Raw genomic sequence first — 19,636 nt, forward strand, 5'->3', positions numbered from 1 at the left:
ATTTTTAACTACCAGTTAAGAAAATTTTTAAGGAAATTTCCATCGTATTTTGTAGGCTATGAACTAAACGATTGCTACTTAAAATTTGTAAAATTTCCTTTCGAGTAGTTAATTTTCGTTAAAGATACGAAAAATGAACTAAAATTCTGGAAAATTCTTGTAATAAATTATTGTAAAAATCTTCTTAAATTTACGAGACACTTTTTTTTTCTGTGTATGTTTTCGCCTTGAGAGCACCATTTTATGTATGTGTGGACATGTGTTTTGTTTATCATTTTGGCATTATGGGCACAATTTTTTTCTTGGTTCATTAAAAGAAATCAGGGGTCTTCATAAAAATAACGAAAGGGCACTATACTCTTTTTAGAGTTGGGACAGTAAAATGAAATAAGGAGGAAATAGTGAAAAATTACACAGTAAAATGTATAAAAACAAAGTTTAGTTCCTCTTTATTAATAAGTAGTCCACGAGGAGTTGACGGACACCTTCAAATATAAAAGCGAGCATTAAGTTCGAGTTTTGCAGCTAAAACAATTTAAAAAGTTTATTTTCTTTAAAATGAATTATTAAAGAAAAATAAAAGGCATTTTAGAGCGACGGTGTTAAATGCTAGTAAAAAACTGTTCACGCCTAACTAAATTTATGTTTATATTCAGGGATCCGGAGCGGTCCATTTTTGTCGCTCCGCTCCGCTCCCGCTCCGCTCCCGCTCCGCTCCCGCTCCGGAGAAAAAATATCGCTCCGCTCCACACTCCGCTCCGAGAAAAAAAAAATCGCTCCGCTCCGCTCCATGCTCCGCTCCTCTTCGAGAAAAATCGGGCGGTACATATATATGGGAGCTATAGCTAAATCTGGGAAAATCGGGCGACATATATATGAGAGCTATATCTAAATCTGAACCGATTTGGATGAAATTTTGCAGACTTGAAGGACAATGAAAAACATTACCTTTTGTCAAATTTGGCGACGATCCGTTTGAAAAAAAGCACAGCGTGACCCCATTTGTCGAAATCGGGCGATACATATATATGGGAGCTATATCTAAATTTGATCCGATTTCTTCCAAATTCAATAGCGTTCGTCCTTGTGCCCAAACACTCCCTGTACCAAATTTCATCAAAATCGGTTAATAATTGCCACCGGAATCCTGTGAACAACAAATACATGGACAGACGGACGGACGGACGGACACCAAGCGCTAGATCGACTCAGGAGGTGATTCTGAGTCGATCGGTATATATTTTATGGGGTCTAAATCAATATTTCTGGTAGGCACATTTTTTGGCAGATCAAACTTATTATACCCTAACCACTATGTGGTTTAGGGTATAATGACTTTAAAACAATGTGTTGAAACATTTTATTAAGCATTGTTGTCATTTTTTTTTTTTTTTTTTTTTTTTTTATTTCAGCTTAAAACCATACATTGACTAAACTACAAGAGTAGCTTAACCAACAGAGGAAAAGAATGTTTGTCAAATTTATTTGGGCAAAGCCCTATAGACTGCAAGATGGTTGGATGGACGCACGTTTCGGAATTACCACATTCCTCATCAGCATCCTCTACTTGCAGCAAAAATATCAACCAATTATCAGAATAAATTCAGGCAGTTTATTAAACCCAACAAAAACCACACTTGAACCCTCCGAAAAAAGGTTTTACATTGATAGCCGGCTTATGCCGAAATAAATTCGAAACAAACATATCTCTTTTCCTATGCCACTGTCAAATCATCGATTTGAATTCACATGGCTGGGTTTATTTTGAGCGTGCCTCCTCTTCTTTTTCCATTTGTTTTGTTTTGTTATTGTTGGTTTTGTTCTTTAAGCATTGTTGTCATTTTTTTTTTTTTTATTTCAGCTTAAAACCATACATTGACTAAACTACAAGAGTAGCTTAACCAACAGAGGAAAAGAATGTTTGTCAAATTTATTTGGGCAAAGCCCTATAGACTGCAAGATGGTTGGATGGACGCACGTTTCGGAATTACCACATTCCTCATCAGCATCCTCTACTTGCAGCAAAACTATCAACCAATTATCAGAATAAATTCAGGCAGTTTATTAAACCCAACAAAAACCACACTTGAACCCTCCGAAAAAAGGTTTTACATTGATAGCCGGCTTATGCCGAAATAAATTCGAAACAAACATATCTCTTTTCCTATGCCACTGTCAAATCATCGATTTGAATTCACATGGCTGGGTTTATTTTGAGCGTGCCTCCTCTTCTTTTTCCATTTGTTTTGTTTTGTTATTGTTGGTTTTGTTCTTTAAGCATTGTTGTCATTTTTTTTTTTTTTATTTCAGCTTAAAACCATACATTGACTAAACTACAAGAGTAGCTTAACCAACAGAGGAAAAGAATGTTTGTCAAATTTATTTGGGCAAAGCCCTATAGACTGCAAGATGGTTGGATGGACGCACGTTTCGGAATTACCACATTCCTCATCAGCATCCTCTACTTGCAGCAAAACTATCAACCAATTATCAGAATAAATTCAGGCAGTTTATTAAACCCAACAAAAACCACACTTGAACCCTCCGAAAAAAGGTTTTACATTGATAGCCGGCTTATGCCGAAATAAATTCGAAACAAACATATCTCTTTTCCTATGCCACTGTCAAATCATCGATTTGAATTCACATGGCTGGGTTTATTTTGAGCGTGCCTCCTCTTCTTTTTCCATTTGTTTTGTTTTGTTATTGTTGGTTTTGTTCTTTGTGGTAATTCCGAAACGTGCGTCCATCCAACCATCTTGCAGTCTATAGGGCTTTGCCCAAATAAATTTGACAAACATTCTTTTCCTCTGTTGGTTAAGCTACTCTTGTAGTTTAGTCAATGTATGGTTTTAAGCTGAAATAAAAAAAAAAAAAAAATGACAACAATGCTTAAAGAACAAAACCAACAATAACAAAACAAAACAAATGGAAAAAGAAGAGGAGGCACGCTCAAAATAAACCCAGCCATGTGAATTCAAATCGATGATTTGACAGTGGCATAGGAAAAGAGATATGTTTGTTTCGAATTTATTTCGGCATAAGCCGGCTATCAATGTAAAACCTTTTTTCGGAGGGTTCAAGTGTGGTTTTTGTTGGGTTTAATAAACTGCCTGAATTTATTCTGATAATTGGTTGATAGTTTTGCTGCAAGTAGAGGATGCTGATGAGGAATGTGGTAATTCCGAAACGTGCGTCCATCCAACCATCTTGCAGTCTATAGGGCTTTGCCCAAATAAATTTGACAAACATTCTTTTCCTCTGTTGGTTAAGCTACTCTTGTAGTTTAGTCAATGTATGGTTTTAAGCTGAAATAAAAAAAAAAAAAAAATGACAACAATGCTTAAAGAACAAAACCAACAATAACAAAACAAAACAAATGGAAAAAGAAGAGGAGGCACGCTCAAAATAAACCCAGCCATGTGAATTCAAATCGATGATTTGACAGTGGCATAGGAAAAGAGATATGTTTGTTTCGAATTTATTTCGGCATAAGCCGGCTATCAATGTAAAACCTTTTTTCGGAGGGTTCAAGTGTGGTTTTTGTTGGGTTTAATAAACTGCCTGAATTTATTCTGATAATTGGTTGATAGTTTTGCTGCAAGTAGAGGATGCTGATGAGGAATGTGGTAATTCCGAAACGTGCGTCCATCCAACCATCTTGCAGTCTATAGGGCTTTGCCCAAATAAATTTGACAAACATTCTTTTCCTCTGTTGGTTAAGCTACTCTTGTAGTTTAGTCAATGTATGGTTTTAAGCTGAAATATAAAAAAAAAAAAAAAAAATGACAACAATGCTTAAAGAACAAAACCAACAATAACAAAACAAAACATTTTATTAATTTTGAAGATTTTTTCAGAAATATTAAATCCATTTTGACTTCATTAAAACGAAATTTTCATTCATGTTAGGATACACATTTATATGTAGAATCCTTTAGCTATAAGGACAAACAGACTTCATTGAAAAGTTTAGAGACTTTTAGACAAGGAAAAACCTTTATATCAGAGAAATACGTCTTCTATTCTAAGCAAAATTCGTATTCGTATTTTAAGCATGTGAAATATTTGGCCTCCCGACAATATTCTTTGCGGTGCACCATCTACTATTTAATATGTGATAGAAACCAAATTTATGAAAATGGACCAAAATGGACCAAATTCTGTTTGGTCCGACCATCGGACCAAATTTAAAAATTAGAAATCTTTTGGACCAATTTTGGTCCGATCGGACCAAAACGGCAACGCTGATTGGAATTGAAAGTCTATACACAGAGTAGAAGTAACTACTCTCCGAAAGTTTTTTTTTTGTTTTGCAACAGACGTAGAGAAAAGGTTTTGTAATATTTGATGATTTGACTTAAAAATGGGTATCTTAACATTTATAGGCTAAGGTCAATTTGACTTTAATAATTCAGAAAAATTCTTTAAATTTAATGAAATTGTTCTTAAATTTGTTATCTTTTTGCATATTGACCACAAAGCAAAAAATCGTTCAAATATAGGACATGTTTTTCAAAACTTTATTTTAAAGAAGTTTTTTACTTCAAACATAGCATAATTTCTACTGGAAGTCGAGTCCTAATTTGGAAAATAAAGTTGCCGTTAACTCGTTTTTAAAGGACTTTGATAGCATATGAAGAAAAAAAGCTGAGAAAGCGAAAAATTAAAATTTGCTTCCTAGAAGCAAGTACACAAAACCTAAATTTAAAAGAGAATTGTGTTTTAAAAGTGTCCTTGCTTGTATTCTCCGCTTCTTTGGCTCGGAATCAATACCAAATTTTTTAAAGTAAAGACAAAATCTTTGGCACCGAGTATGCTTTTTTTCAGTGTATGTTTGCAACAACCTCCATCGAAATCAGTCCGTGGTATACCTACGAATATTCTTACTGAGATCTAGTGTTACCTAATTTCGCGTTTTTCCCCTTTATTGTAAAAATACATTTTCGAACAGCGTTTTTAAGAAATGGTCGTTCTCAAAAAAAAGTAGATAACATGCAATAATACAAATCAAGTCATTAGTTTTCAATGTGAGAAAAAATTAAAATAAATGTATATGCGCACATTTTTCAACCAAAATTGAAACTATCCATAATTTTAATTAAATTTTCGAGAACTAATATCGGAAATAAGAGAATGCTAGGGTATAGTACAATAGTAAAGCAAATATGAATGTCCCTACACTGAAAAAACGCATGCCCGGTCCCAAAGATTTTGTCTTTACTTTAACAGTTTGGGTATTAATTCCGAGCCAAAGAAGCGGAGAATACAAGTAAGGATACTTTAAAGACGCAATTCTCTTTTAAATTTGGGGGTTATGTACTTGCTTCTAGGAAGCAAATGTTATTTTTTAATTTTTTTATACCCTCCACCATAGGATGGGGGTATATTAACTTTGTCATTCCGTTTGTAACACATCGAAATATTGCTCTAAGACCCCATAAAGTATATATATTCTGGGTCGTGGTGAAATTCTGATTCGATCTAAGCATGTCCGTCTGTCCGTCTAACTTCCGAACGAAACTAGCTATCGACTTGAAACTTGGCACAAGTAGTTGTTATTGATGTAGGTCGGATGGTATTGAAAATGGGCCATATCGGCCCACGTTTACGTATAGCCCCCATATAAACCGATCCCCAAATTTGGCTTGCGGAGCCTTCCGGAGCAGCAAAATTCATCCGATCCGGTTGAAATTTGGTACGTGGTCTAAGTATACGGTCTCTAACAACCTGATGTTAGTATACGGTCTCTAACAACCATGCAAAAATTGGTCCATATCGGTCCATAAATATATATAGCTCCCATATAAACCGATCCCCAGATTTGACCTCCGGAGCCTCTTGGAGGAGCAAAAGTCATCCGATGCGGTTGAAATTTGGCACATTTCGTTAGTATATGGCCTCTAACAGCCATGTAAAAATTGTCAAATTTTATTACTATAGAAAGTTTTGTCAAAATTTCATTTCTATAGAAAGTTTTGTAAAAAGTTTATTTCTATAGCAATGTTTGCCAACATTTTATTTCCATAGAAAATTTTGTCAAAATTTTATTTCTATAGAAAATTTTGTAAAAAATTTATTTCTGTAGAAAATTTTGTCAACATTTTATTTCTATAGAAAATTTTGTCAACATTTTATTTCTATAGAAAATTTTGTCAACATTTTATTTCTATAGAAAATTTTGTCAAAATTTTATTGCTGTAGAAAATTTTGTCAACATTTTACTTCCATAGAAAATTTTGTCAACATTTTATTTCTATAGAAAATTTTGTCAAACTGAATTATATACGTATTTAATCGGCCGTTTTTTTTGTTTAATATATACCCCTTATGGACTAACTTACAATTTAGAAGACAGTGTTAAAAAGTTTTACGATACCTTGCCATCGGCAAGTGTTATCGCAACCCAAGTAATTCGATTGTGGATGACAGCCTTTAGTAGAAGTTCCTACGCAATCCATGGTGGAGGGTACATAAGATTCGGCCTGGCCGAACTTACGGCCGTATATACTTGTTTAGATTTTTTTCGTCAGTTGTTATCAAAATCCTTTAAAAACGAGTTAACGACAATTTTATTTTCCATATTAAGACTCGACTTCCAGTAGAAATTATGCTATGTTTCAAGTACAAAGCGTCTTTAATATAAAGTGTTGAAAAACTTGTCTTATTTTTTTAACGATTTTGTGCTTTGTAGGCAAGATGCAAAAAGGAAACAAATTTAAATACAATTTTATTAATTTTAAAGAATTTTTCTTAATTATTAAAGTCACGTTGACCTTACCTCAAAAATTTTATCTTTCATGTTATGATACACATTTTGAAGTAAAATCACTTTATTATAAGGACATTACAACTTCATTCAAAAGTTTATTGACTTTTGGACAAGGACAAAAACTTTATTTTAGAGAAATGCGTCTTCCATGTTAAGCAAAATTTGTATTCTTATTCTAAGGACATGAAATCTTTGACTTCACGACAATATTTTTTTCAGTGTAGAAAACTAAAAAATTAAATATAAATAAGATCGTTTAATTGCATTTATTTGGCGTTCATTACAAACATCTTTGTAGTAATACGGGATGAAATTGATCATAAGTACTGTTGTTACTTTTACTTTTGAAAACAATTACTAAAAAACACTTTGTGTTTTCTTCAATGTACGTACGTACAAAAATACATTTCGTACATTTTAAACGTTTACTCACACTACGCTAAGTACTAAGTAATTTCAAAGTTACAAATTTCAGTCAAGTAATATTTTATTCGTAGCGGAGCGGTTTTTCATTTGGAAACCGCTCCGCTCCCGCTCCGCTGCGGATTTTAGAAATGCCGCTCCCGCTCCGGCAAAAAAAGGGCTTGCTCCGCTCCTGATCTCTGGTTTATATTATAAAATTATTTATGTATGTTTATACTCGACTCTACGTTCTTCTTTTGTTAGAGTTTTTGAATTCCTTCCAAATTTTAAAGTTTTGTACCAAAAATAGTTTTTTGTTACAAAATTGTTATTTTTGCAATAAAAAAAAAATAATATTTTATCCAAAAATCAGTCAATTTCGTATATATCAAGCACTGTTACTGACTATAAATCTTTAATAACCCACATTTCGAAGTTTCATTATAAAAATTTAATATAGTATAAATATAAATGTGTAAATTAAAAATAAAAAAAGTGTTCGGTCGGAGCAGGGATTGAACCCACGACTCTTTGCATGCAAGGCAGACATGCTAACCACTGCTCCACGTGGCAAACAAATGTATGTTTCTGTTAAATAATGTTATGTTTGCATGGGCTCGTGGGCGCTGCAAATTATGCTATATAAATGTAATTTATATCGATAATTATCTCCTGGTGACTATAACAGCTACGTAATCCAGTGGATAGTGTGTTGGCTTACAAACTGTATGGTGCTCGGTTCGATTCTCCGTGCAGGCGAAAGGTAAAATTTAAAAAATTTATAAAAGTGAATAATTTCTTCAACATTATTTGTATTACAGAAAAAGGTGCCAAGAACTAAAATATTTCGTGGATGTGAAAATTACGAGTATGTTAGGCAATGAGCAGAATCGTCTTTGGGAAAAATTCTTCCAAGCATATAATATTTTTGGACTCAAAATGCTTCCAAACATATAATATGTTCACATAAAACAAACATATTAATGTTTCGGCAGTATCCAATAATATATGTGCTTCCTACAAAATATGTTTGGAACATATGTTAAAGAAGCGATTTTTTTTTTTGAGGGTGTAAGTATTTAAAAAAATATTGCAAAAAATACTATTCATGTTAAAAAAAATTATCTATTTAAATTGTAAAATACGGTTTTAATGCCTGTGTTATTAGAATCGTGATCGGTGGTTACGTTAAAGACATATTTTTGTAAAAAATTCCATACCATTTTACTTTCAGCTGGATAACGTAAATTTTCGAAACTTTGATTTGTTTCTTATTCTTTGCTCTTATATTAATTGAAGGAAATAAATATGGTAGTAGCAAAAATGCAACTGCTTTTTTATCTCCTGGAAACGAAACAAAAAATGTCCATTAAAAAGTTTTTTTTTTTTCATATAATATAATATCACATACTTTCCTGTAGTGTATCTGCTTTGCGTAAAATTTTTTGAGCACTATAGTCCTTTACACTTTTTAGTCGCTCAAAAATGTTACTGTACAAGCTGTCCTATGTTGAAATTCCATTGTAAGTGGGATAAAGTGATACTACGTCAGATTTAAAAAGCTCAAATACCCCAGCGTGGTTAGTTCTGAATACTGGAAACAATTGCAAATACTCCCTTGTACAAAAGTCGAGTTTTCGCAATAAGTGTTGTCTTTGCTGCAGACTTCTACCCCAAGCTGCAAAATATTCGTCATTCATACGACTGGTGCACTTTAGATATTCTATATCATGTGAAGTATCGGAATAATGATTGCCGATTAACATTTGTCATTTATTAAACCATACGTCATTTACCTTGAAACACTGCACCTGCGATGGTTTTAGGCTGGTAACCGCGACGTTTTAAGAAACCAGATTTAGACAAACGTTTTCTTAAATTGTTGTAAGCATCATATAGCTTTCCTGAGGCTTTTTGTCCGAATTTAGCAGGTGAATAGTAAATATCCTTTGGCTCTTGTGGAAAAAGTTTGCATATTAAATCGGAAATATATATGTAGTCCGCTCGCGTTAATCTGCAACGAAAGATAAAAAGAAAATATCAAACGAAGTGTTAGTTAATGCCAATCTCATATTTTTTTACTCATAGTAAATAAATTTGGACATTGGGACTTCTGCTATTGGTAATTATTATATATAAATTGCCACTGAATTTTCGTTCACAAACAAATAGACCTAGAAAATTTTTTGTCTTTTTTCTAAATTATTTATACTCACACAAAATTCACATCTTTTTGCAAAATGTATTTTATAATTATTTTCGAAATTTTGGTTCTATCAGAATTCTCCAAACACTGTACGTTATGCTCCCGAACAATAATTTGAAATTCTATATCTTCCAACTCTTTGAGTATCTATAATTAGTACGATCAGAAATTTTACAAAGAAAATCATTTGAAAATATTACATTCAAATCCAATAATGCCGAAACGTTGTTCAAATCATTCATTTCATCAGAAACAAAATTTTGAGTTTCTAAACTTTGGATTTCTTGAATACTTTTAGATTCAGTTACTGCTAGTCAATCCACTGGCTACTTCCTCCACTTCAAAATCATCTTCAATGTCACACAAAATTTCTTGAAACTCAATTACTTCATCTACAGATTAAAGCACATTAAAATATAGAATTTAATTTTAAATAACTTCAGAACCTCTCTCAAATTCTTTTGCCTCAAGTACCCATCCTGGCACACATCGAAATTGGTTGATGTAATCAGGCAATATATCGTCTAATATTTTAACACCATTGGCTGCATCAAAAAAGTGTATGTGCCCAAGAATTTGGAAATGTTCTTTTACTAAAATAGTTCAAAAGAAGAATACTCATAAAAATATCTTTAAGGCCTTTAAAATAAATATTTTTAGTTTGATATCGTGGTAAAATTGTTTAAGTTGGGAAAACTTTCCCTTTATGATGTTTAATATGTATATCTCCATGTCACTAACGATTAACGAAATAACAAAATATATGCTTTGATTAGAGATTGATTAATCCAAACAAGTGGTTAAGTTCTTCATTTAAGATTTATAATAAAGATGGTTCGAAACTCGATCATAGTACTCGATCGGATTTCAAACCATCTTTATTAGTACACTGAAAAAACAGTGAACCCACCAGGAAGAAAACTTTGGGTTAATTTTAGAAAATTTTGAATATTTGTAGAAAATTTTAACTAAACAGTATTACAAACGTTGGCATCACGTCGATGTCATACAAATAAGTAAATATTTGTCGACAAATTCAAGAAAATTTATTAGACATAACTAAGTTTTTTCACTTGTTAAGGAAAATTTTGTAGTTTGAAGGAAAAACGTGGAGTTCAAAATTGCAAGAATGTCTTTAGTGACATACGAAGTTCATGATGGACGCATTTTTGGTAAAGTTTACAAATTTAAAGAAATTCTGAACTATTTTGTGGAAGACAGGAATTTAGTTAATCGTTATGCTTTATTTGAGTATATTTTTTTCCTCGGTTATAGTTAATTTAACTAACGTGCACAAAAAATTATTAGAGTAAAGGAAACTTCCTCCAAACATAATAATTCCATGAACTAAAATAAAGTTAAATTGGCTTTAGTGAAATAGAGAGTTCACTTTTTTTTGAGTGTATATATATTTTTAAGAATGGTAAACAGATTTGACATTCCACTACAATTACGATAAATAAGTACGACTGTAATAAAAACTAACAATGTACAAATCTGTTCATAATAATGAAGTAACTAAAATTTATTTTTTTATATTTATCTCATTGAAAATCACTTACTGTCTTCATAAATAGCATCTGTTGTCAAGCTCAAAGCTCCGCATTTTATTGGAACGATGTCCTTCTTGTTTTTGAATAAGACGTTTATGAACAGCGCCATTCCAATTATATTCCAACAATATAATGGTAAAAAAGTAGTTAAACTGTCTTAGAATCTTCTGTCTTAACCAATATTTTTAATTTATTTGGAGAGTGTTGAAAATAACCACTGTATTTTTCAGCTATAAGCGTCAACCTTAAAAGAAAACGATCAGATGTTTAAATATGACGTAAATGTTTACCAATTATAAAAGCGTGTGGTGTTAGTGAAACAAAGTGAAAACAGTCTTATATCACGTTTCAGTTTTAAATCTAATAATTGTTCGTTGTAATGTTTGTACTTTCGTCGTTTTTCTTTTTCCGTCTAAAGGTGGATATTAAGTTCAATTTTAGCCGCTTAAATCGTAATTTTTCACGATTACTTTTCTTTAATAATCCATTTTAAGGAATACAAACTTTATAAAAATTTGCTTTGGGCTTTTCCCCATCAAGTTATAATGAAATTTTAAACAAAAATGTATAATTTTATACCTTTTTTACTGATTTAGTTTTCACTTTAGTGAAAAAATTAACACCCACTTTATAGGCTAGTTTCTCATTCTGTGATTAACACTTAACCGGAGGATAGACTACCGGTTAGTACAAATTTTGTATAAGATCAGCTATTTTACCGACACGATAAATAATAATTCATTGAAAAACCGTCCATAATAATGTTTAAAAAATTGGTATTCTCCATTAAAAACTAACATTATCCGAAAAACACTAGATTTGAGAACTGTTTGAATTCCATATGTTTTCTAACACGAAATTATCAACCATACATATTAGCACGCTTTTCAATAATGTTGTGCTTAATGACGATTCTGTATTTTATGTGAATCACATGTAAACAAACAGGAAATATTCCAAATTGCAGGAAATTGTAACTAACAGTTTTAAAAGATTTACAGAAAAATAATACTTTATCGAAGATAAAATGAACCCTATTGATCAAAGGGAACATTTGCTTGCGCTAAAAGGTAATATCTGCATAAATACACTTCACGCCCAGCTCTTTCCAATCCGATGAAATTTTGTATGCTATCACAGTGATTGATACGATTCTATAATGTATCATATTTAATAGGACATGTTTATCCTTCAATTTATATTATTGTTCCTTAAAACCATTAATTTTGTGTATTTCAGTGATGCGCAGGGCTGTGGAGTCGGAGTCGGAGTCTTGGAGTCGGAGTCTGAAGATTTGGCTGGAGTCGGAGTCGGAGTCGTAAAAATTTTGCTCGACTCCGACTCCGGCTAAACCAAATTTTTTAAAACACTTCACATTTTTGTAACTAAAAAAGTTTTTACGCAAATTATTTTCCAATGCGTTATGCATTCGATCAATGTACACCACGATTGGAAATAAAAATCAACTTCCAATTACGGCTATCATTTTATGTTTCCTAGAATGTTAGACTAGCAAATGGGCTGGATCGATCCATTTTAATCCCCATATCAATTTATTTGAAATAATTCGAACAATAATTCGAATTTATTGTTTTTAATTTTATTTTAAGGCTATATACCTACACACATATGACAGAAAAAATTGTCAAAGCTGTTTTTTATAGAAAATTTTGTCACTATTGTATTTATATGGAATGTTTTGTCAAAATTTAATTTCTATAAAAAAATTATTCAAAATATTATTACTATAGAAAATTTTTTTCCTATAGAAAATTAAGTCAACATTTATTTCTATATAAAATAAAAAATAAAACAAGTATATACAGCAGTATGTTCGTCCGGGCCAAATCATAAATACCCACCACCATGAATCAAATATACTAATTTCATTAGAAAATTTCATGGGGGTTTGATGACAGATCAGTTTAACCAGTTCGCATCCCGAAAATAAATGCAAAGATTTTACCTATCAGATTCCGGATTTATAAGAACTATTTTTGTTTGGGTTTTAAAGGAATCATAAACATATCCTGTAAATGTGCAAGAAAATTAAGAAAAAATACCTTGATTTGAAATCTAAAATCTATAGTACACCAACTGTTTTATGATTACGAGAAGTAATATCTGGCAAATTTACATTTATGGTAAATGCACCTTCTGTACCCTCAATATCTGAAATCGGTCTATATAGAGGCCTTACCAGCGTTGCAACAACGAATTTTTACTTTGGACCAAATTTTTCCAAAATTCGTACCAGGGGACCAGTTTTCTAATTTAAATTAAAATAATTTAAAAGTTACAATTTTTCTAAAATTTTTCTTCGAAAGAAAATTTTTTCAAAATTTTATTTCTATATAAAATGTTGACCTCATTCTATTTCTATCGAAAATTTAGTCCATGTTTTCTTTCTATAGAAAATTTGGTCCAAATTTTATTTCAATAGATTTCATTTTAGCCAAAATTTCAATTTAGCCAAAATTTAATTTCTATAGAAAATGTAGCCAAAGTTTAATTCTATTGAAAATTTAGCCAAAATTTAATTTCTGTAAAAAATTTAGCCAAAATTTTATTTCTATTACATATTTAGCAGAAATTTGTACAAAATTTTTGCATAATATTGTATCCCAAAATTTTTTAAGAAGCTTATTTCTATACAAAATTTTGTTAAAATTTTATTTCTATGAAAAATTTGTTAAAATTTTATTTCTATGAAAATTTTGTTAAAATTTTATTTCTATAGAAATTTTTTCCCAAATGTTATTTCTGCAGAAAAATTCCATTTGGTCTGACCATCGGACCAACTTCAATAATTTTTTGGGTCTATTTTGGTCAATCGGACTAATGGGGCTACGCCAAAAACATGGAAGGATACGTACAGTATTCAGCACATCTATTGTAGTTCTAGAATATAGACCCCAAAACGGAGGGCCGGTTTATAAGGGGACTATATCAAAAACTGGACCGATACACAATATATTCGGCACACCTCTTAATGGTCCTAGAATACCTCCAGATTTCAAATTTCAGGCAAATTGGATAAAAACTACGGATTGTAGAAGTCCAAGAAGTAAACTCGTAACATCGGTCTAAAAAGGGGCTATATCAAAACTTCGTCCGATGGTGACCATCTTCGGCACGCCTTATAATGGTCCTATAATACCTCTAGATTTCCAACTTCAGACAAATTGGATAAAAACTACGGATTCTAGAAGCTCAAGAAATAAAATCGGGAGTTCTGTCTATATGGGAGCTATATTAAAACATGGTCCGATAATCACCATTTTCAGCACTCCTCCTTATAGCCCTAGAATACCTCTAGGTTTCCAATTTCTGGCAAATTGGATAAAAACTATGGTTTTTATAAGCCCAAGACCCCAAATCGGGCGATCGGTTGATATGGGAGCTATATCAAAACCTGGACCGATCTAGCTCATCTTCGACATGACAAACCTATTATACCCCTGTCACCATTCTATGGTGGTGGGTATAAAAATATTTTTATGTAGAAAATTTTGTCAAAAATTTATTTCTATAGAAAATTTAGCCAAAATTTTGCTTCTATAGAAAATTGTGCAAAATTTTATTTACACAAAAAATTTTCCAAAATTTCTATTAATAATTTTTTCAAATTTTTTTCCATAGAAAATTGTGCCAAAATTTTGTTACTATATATTTTTTTTATACAAAATTTATACAACATTTTATGTCGATAGAAAATTTAGTCAACATTTTATTTTTATAGAAAATGTAGTCTAAATTTTCTTTCTATAGAAAATTTTGCAGCATTTTATTTCTTTAGAAAATTTTGCAAAATTTTATTTACTACACAAAAATTTTTCCAAAAATTTCTATTGATATTTTTTTCAAAATTTTGTCAAAATTTGTTTACTATAGTCTTTTTATAGAAAATTTGGTAAAAATTTATTTATATAGAAAATTTTCTCAAACATTTATTTATATAGAGAATTTAGTTCAAATTTTGTTTCTATAGAAAATTTTGCAAACTTTTATTTACTAAACAAAATTTTTTCCAAAATTTCTATTTATATTTTATCTCTATAAAACAATTTGTCAAAATTTTATTTATGTAGCAAATTTTCTCAATTTTTTTTCTTACTGATACTCACTGCTAAGTCGAAAACTGGTAAAAGTGACTCAAATTTTGCTATATAAAAAATTATGAATGTTTCCCAAATATTGCACGAAATTTTGTAGAAGTCTGATTTCAGATTTTATCAAAATGTTGATCTAAATACAAAGTTGTGCAGAGTATGTTACAATCGGCCCGCCCGACCTTAGACTTTCTTTGCATTTTTATTTTTTGCTATAATTGTGTTACGTCCCATAACGTTAGATTTAAATTTTAGGTACAGAGATTTTCTAGAAGTATGTACAATTTTGTCTAAATCGATTCAGATTCAAATTCATGCATATGGGAATATAACCCTTTATAATAATTTTTGTCCACAAATACATATACTTTCGGTATCTTCTCATATTATGATGGGTATTTATATCATTATTTTATTTATTAAACATTGCCCTAAATTTGAAATAAAGAGTTTAATTGGTATAAATGCGAAATTAAGACCTTTCTTGCACACATAAATAAATACGATACTTTATATCGATCCATATATATACCCCATATATATCCCCTCAATAGAACTACAAATTAGTGGTACTAAAATGAGATTTAGTTATATTACCCGGAGTCGACTCCGGAGTCGGAGTCGAGCTGATGAAAAATGCTGGAGTCGGAGTCGGAGTCGGAGTCGAGCAAAATTGGCTCGACTCCACAGCCCTGGTGATGCGTCTTACTGGACCAGCACTAGAACCCCCGCATATCATGTGAACCCCGGGATCTGCCACAATTCAGTCTGAAACAGGTCTTGGAAGCTGAGGTCACTTCTATAGCCGGAGCTGAGACATTAGCAGCTGGCCAATTTATATTGCTAACTCAGTCATTTGGAAATATCTATTTGGGTGAAACCTTTTCGAGTTATATATGTGTCCATAATTGTACATCTCATCTGCTTGAAGGTGTGACAGTAAAGGCTGATCTACAATCTAACAATACCTGGATAAATCTCCAATGCATGAAAACTAAACCGGCCACACTAGGTCCTGATGAGACCTTAGATGATACGCGTCGGTAGGTCCAAATATATATTTTCTTTATGTATATTTCTTTCATATAAATCTTCTCATATCGTTACATGTTATTCTAGCTATGTCAAAATCAAGTTCTACAATGCTGAAATGGATGAAATATATTTAGAAGCTAGCATACAAAATATAACTACAGGACCGTTCTGTTTAGAGAAAGTGGAGGTTGATAGTTCAGATCAATATACGGTTACTTCGTTAAATATGCTACTAAACGGCGAGTCAGTTTTTACTTCCAAAAATTTGCTACAACCCAATAATAGTAGTCAGTTCCTGTACTGTATAAAGGTAAATTCGTTTTTCTACATTATCATTACCATTGGAATTCATAAACTTTGTCTATTTACAGCCGAAGACTGAAATTGCCAAGGCTATAAAGGCGTTACGTGCTGCTAATAATGTGGGAAAACTTGATATAGTTTGGCGTTCAAATTTAGGTGAAAAAGGTCGTCTATAAACCAGCCAACTCCAAAGATTAGTACGTATTAAAGTAAAATCTTGTGGAGGAATTTCAAATCAATTTATATTCAATTTTAATTACAGCCCTTTGAATACAAAGATGTTCGTTAAGAACATTGGTAAGGATTTAATCCAAAACAAATTCTTTTGAATAAATTGGAAACAAATGATGAAAATGCATGTTTTCCGTTTGATGTAGTCTTGAGGAAGTCTATTGTGCTGCAAATGAAGAACCATTCCACTATAATCAAGCGCTATGTCAGCATTGTTCAAATTTTCCCCAAGTGACATTTTACCTTGTAGGAGATTCCCGGCTGATTGGGGTAAATGTGTTTCGTGCCTTGTGATAATGAAATAAAGTAGTTTTGGGAGTACATTGGTAAGACTGTAGTCCCAGACACTCACTATAATCACAAATTTTTCCGAAGTGACGCTTTAGCTCGTATGGGATGCCTGACTTTTGGGGTTAAATGAGACTCGTGTCTTATAAGTCGTTTTTATGAAATGTCTAAACACTATTAGATGAATAATTTTAATTACAGGTTACACAGAAAACTATTAAAGCTGCTTCTGGCCTGGCACATTATAAAACAATGTACCCGTATATTTCACTTTAGTATTATATATCTAGTCGTAATTTCGTTCAATACATTTGTGCCATTAAAATCGTTATCGGAGCGAAGTTTAATCAACGGTAAATAAAGATACCAGGAATTGTATGTTAGCATATATACATATATATTTTTAACATTTGTTTCTTTGATGGAGTACAAAACGTGAGATTGTAAATAATCGAAATAATAAGCATGAATAATATTTCATGCAAAAATTGCAGAATTATTACAAAATGTGTACAAAACGAAGTCTTCTGTTTTTAGTGTAATGCTTTTTAAATGAGGTCAATTTACAGAGGGATGAAAAATTGTGTCTATTTTTTGTACATCAATGACAGATGGCTATTAGATGGTCATTATGTAGTGAAACTACAAAATATATTTGAATATGTACTTACCAGAAATGCCCTCCTTAAGCATCTAGATATAAGTGCAGATCGTCTTAGAAGCGCTCTGGAAACGTTTATGTGTTTAATACAATAACTGTGTTTGTTGGTGCACGCTCACAAAAAATCGCTTCTGTAACATATACTCCCAAACATATTTTGCTTCAAGCATATACATTTTTGGGTATTGCCCAAACATTTATATGTTTGATCTCTACCAATATATAATATGTTTGAAGGCATATTGGTCTAAACAACATATGTTTGGGTAGTCTAAGTTCCAAACATTTTGTATTTTTGCATCCAAATTCAATAATGTTGTCTTCCAAAAAACAATATGTTATTATGTGATCATATAATATGTTTGGAAGCATTTTGCACCCAAAAATATTATATGCTTAAAAAAAATTCTCCCAAACAATATTGTGCTCAAAATTTTATTTATTTATTTATATATTTACAATCATAATGAATTATGAAAATAAACAGGTAATATAGGTGCTAACAACAAGGTTTTCGACCTGAATGCTCAAAATTTTGTTTCTGCCCAATTGTATATTCCCCGACATCTTTCTCACTTCCACGAGATTTTTTAGTTCTTAGCACCTTTTTCTGTAATACAAACATTGTAGAAGAAATTATTCAATTTTATGATTTTTTATTTTTTTATTTTAATTTTACCTTTTGCCGGACGGGGATTCGAACAGCGGACCACACAGTTTGTAAGGATCAAAGAAGTAGCTGATCAATTGCCCAAGGAAAAATAAAATGTTAATTTTGTAATAACAAGCAACAACCACCAACTTAATTCAATATCTCTCCCTGTTAAATAGCGCTCCAAGCTACTAAACACATATATGTTTATAGGCTATTTCTAAATTAATATATGTTTGCATCCAAGCATATTATATTTACAAACATTTTATGTCCCAAACATAATATGTTCTAACATATTAACATATATGTCCCAAACATGTTATGCTAGTTTATGAACATTATATGCTTGCACTCAAAAATATTGTGTTTAAAAATTTGTGTTCCAAACATATAATGTTTATAGCCAAACATATGAAAAACAGTCTTTTTCATCCGTGTAGGTCTCTCTATGTCGGTGGTTAGCTCAACAATTTTATGCAGCATAAAACTAAATTTATCGGCATTGGTTATTGTAACCAATTGAGTGGTTATGGGAATTTCTCTTTGATTCTGTGAACTTTTTTATGGTCGTGTTGGATGTATAATGGGGGAAATAATCAAAACATTGTTCTTGTAACAAAAAATAGGTTACTGACATTATTTCCTCATTGTAATGATCGAATTGCAACCAACCATTTAATTCAATAAAGTGCATGTAAAAGATTTATACAAACTCAAACGTCAAAATAATTGCAAACAAAAGTGTAAAAAGGAGACAAAAGTTAACATACACAATCCCTACTGGGTAACTTGTTGATCATATGACAGATGATCATTGGCACAAACGTCATACGTCAAACAAACTGGTATAGCAAAGAAACACAAGTGACCGGCGGTAAGAACGTTTAATTCTTCGCGAACATTTTTTAATTAAAAAAACTTAAAACGATTTAGAAGCTGTTTCAAATAAAAGAAAAGTGTAAGAAAATAAAGTAAATAATTAAATAAAAGTTTGTTGACATTAAAATAAAGGCGAACAGAACGAAAATAAACGGTAAAAATTTTTGCCTTAAGCTGAGTACTATGCTCAGTTTTCAAGCTGAAAACCAGCTTGTTTTCACGGTTACTTTTTTAATTAACTAATTTAGAAATATAAAATTATTTGCAATCAATTCCTTGGATCTTATCCATCCATTATTTGGCAAGGCTCGATCAAAATATAATCGTCTTCATAAATATATTTGAACTTTTAATTTAGTGTTTTGGTGAAAACCCCGAACATAGTACTCACCTTTACAGTAGTGGTAGTGTATGTGTGAGTAAAAACTTATAGGAACAAAAAGGAAAACAAGTGATAGTGACAATAAAAATATAAAGAAAAAATAAAATAAATAATTAAAGCGACATATGAATATTAGAATTATTGTATTAAAATAATT

The 19,636-nt window shown here is 31.4% G+C and overlaps 1 protein-coding gene and 2 long non-coding RNA genes across 4 annotated transcripts; 2 read left to right on the forward strand and 1 right to left on the reverse strand.

Annotated features, from left to right (window-relative positions):
• Positions 1–8,295: 8,295 nt before the first annotated feature.
• LOC142223374 (uncharacterized) lies at positions 8,296–11,167 on the reverse strand. The gene is made up of 4 exons (XR_012718701.1): positions 10,943–11,167; positions 8,971–9,188; positions 8,586–8,897; positions 8,296–8,518 (listed from the first exon to the last, which is right to left on the reverse strand). It is a non-coding gene; the product is annotated as an uncharacterized LOC142223374 (long non-coding RNA).
• Positions 11,168–11,868: 701 nt separating this feature from the next.
• LOC142225819 (uncharacterized) lies at positions 11,869–12,754 on the forward strand. The gene is made up of 2 exons (XR_012719439.1): positions 11,869–12,003; positions 12,173–12,754. It is a non-coding gene; the product is annotated as an uncharacterized LOC142225819 (long non-coding RNA).
• Positions 12,755–15,093: 2,339 nt separating this feature from the next.
• Positions 15,094–17,300, forward strand: LOC142225818 (putative trafficking protein particle complex subunit 13 homolog). 2 transcript variants are annotated; one of them, XR_012719438.1, is made up of 5 exons: positions 15,094–16,088; positions 16,165–16,390; positions 16,452–16,580; positions 16,646–16,680; positions 16,761–17,300. XR_012719438.1 is itself a non-coding variant. In XM_075295631.1 (4 exons), exons 1-3 carry the CDS (start codon positions 16,033–16,035, stop codon positions 16,557–16,559), a joined length of 390 nt encoding a protein of 129 aa, XP_075151746.1. In that variant the 5' UTR covers positions 15,094–16,032; the 3' UTR covers positions 16,560–16,580; positions 16,646–17,300. The 2 variants fall into 2 exon arrangements, 1 of the variants encoding a protein (XP_075151746.1); XM_075295631.1 differs by having other exon boundaries at positions 16,646–17,300.
• The last annotated feature ends 2,336 nt before the right edge of the window (positions 17,301–19,636 follow it).

Source organism: Haematobia irritans, chromosome 2, assembly GCF_050003625.1.
Source record: "Haematobia irritans isolate KBUSLIRL chromosome 2, ASM5000362v1, whole genome shotgun sequence".
Classification (NCBI taxonomy): domain Eukaryota; kingdom Metazoa; phylum Arthropoda; class Insecta; order Diptera; family Muscidae; genus Haematobia; species Haematobia irritans.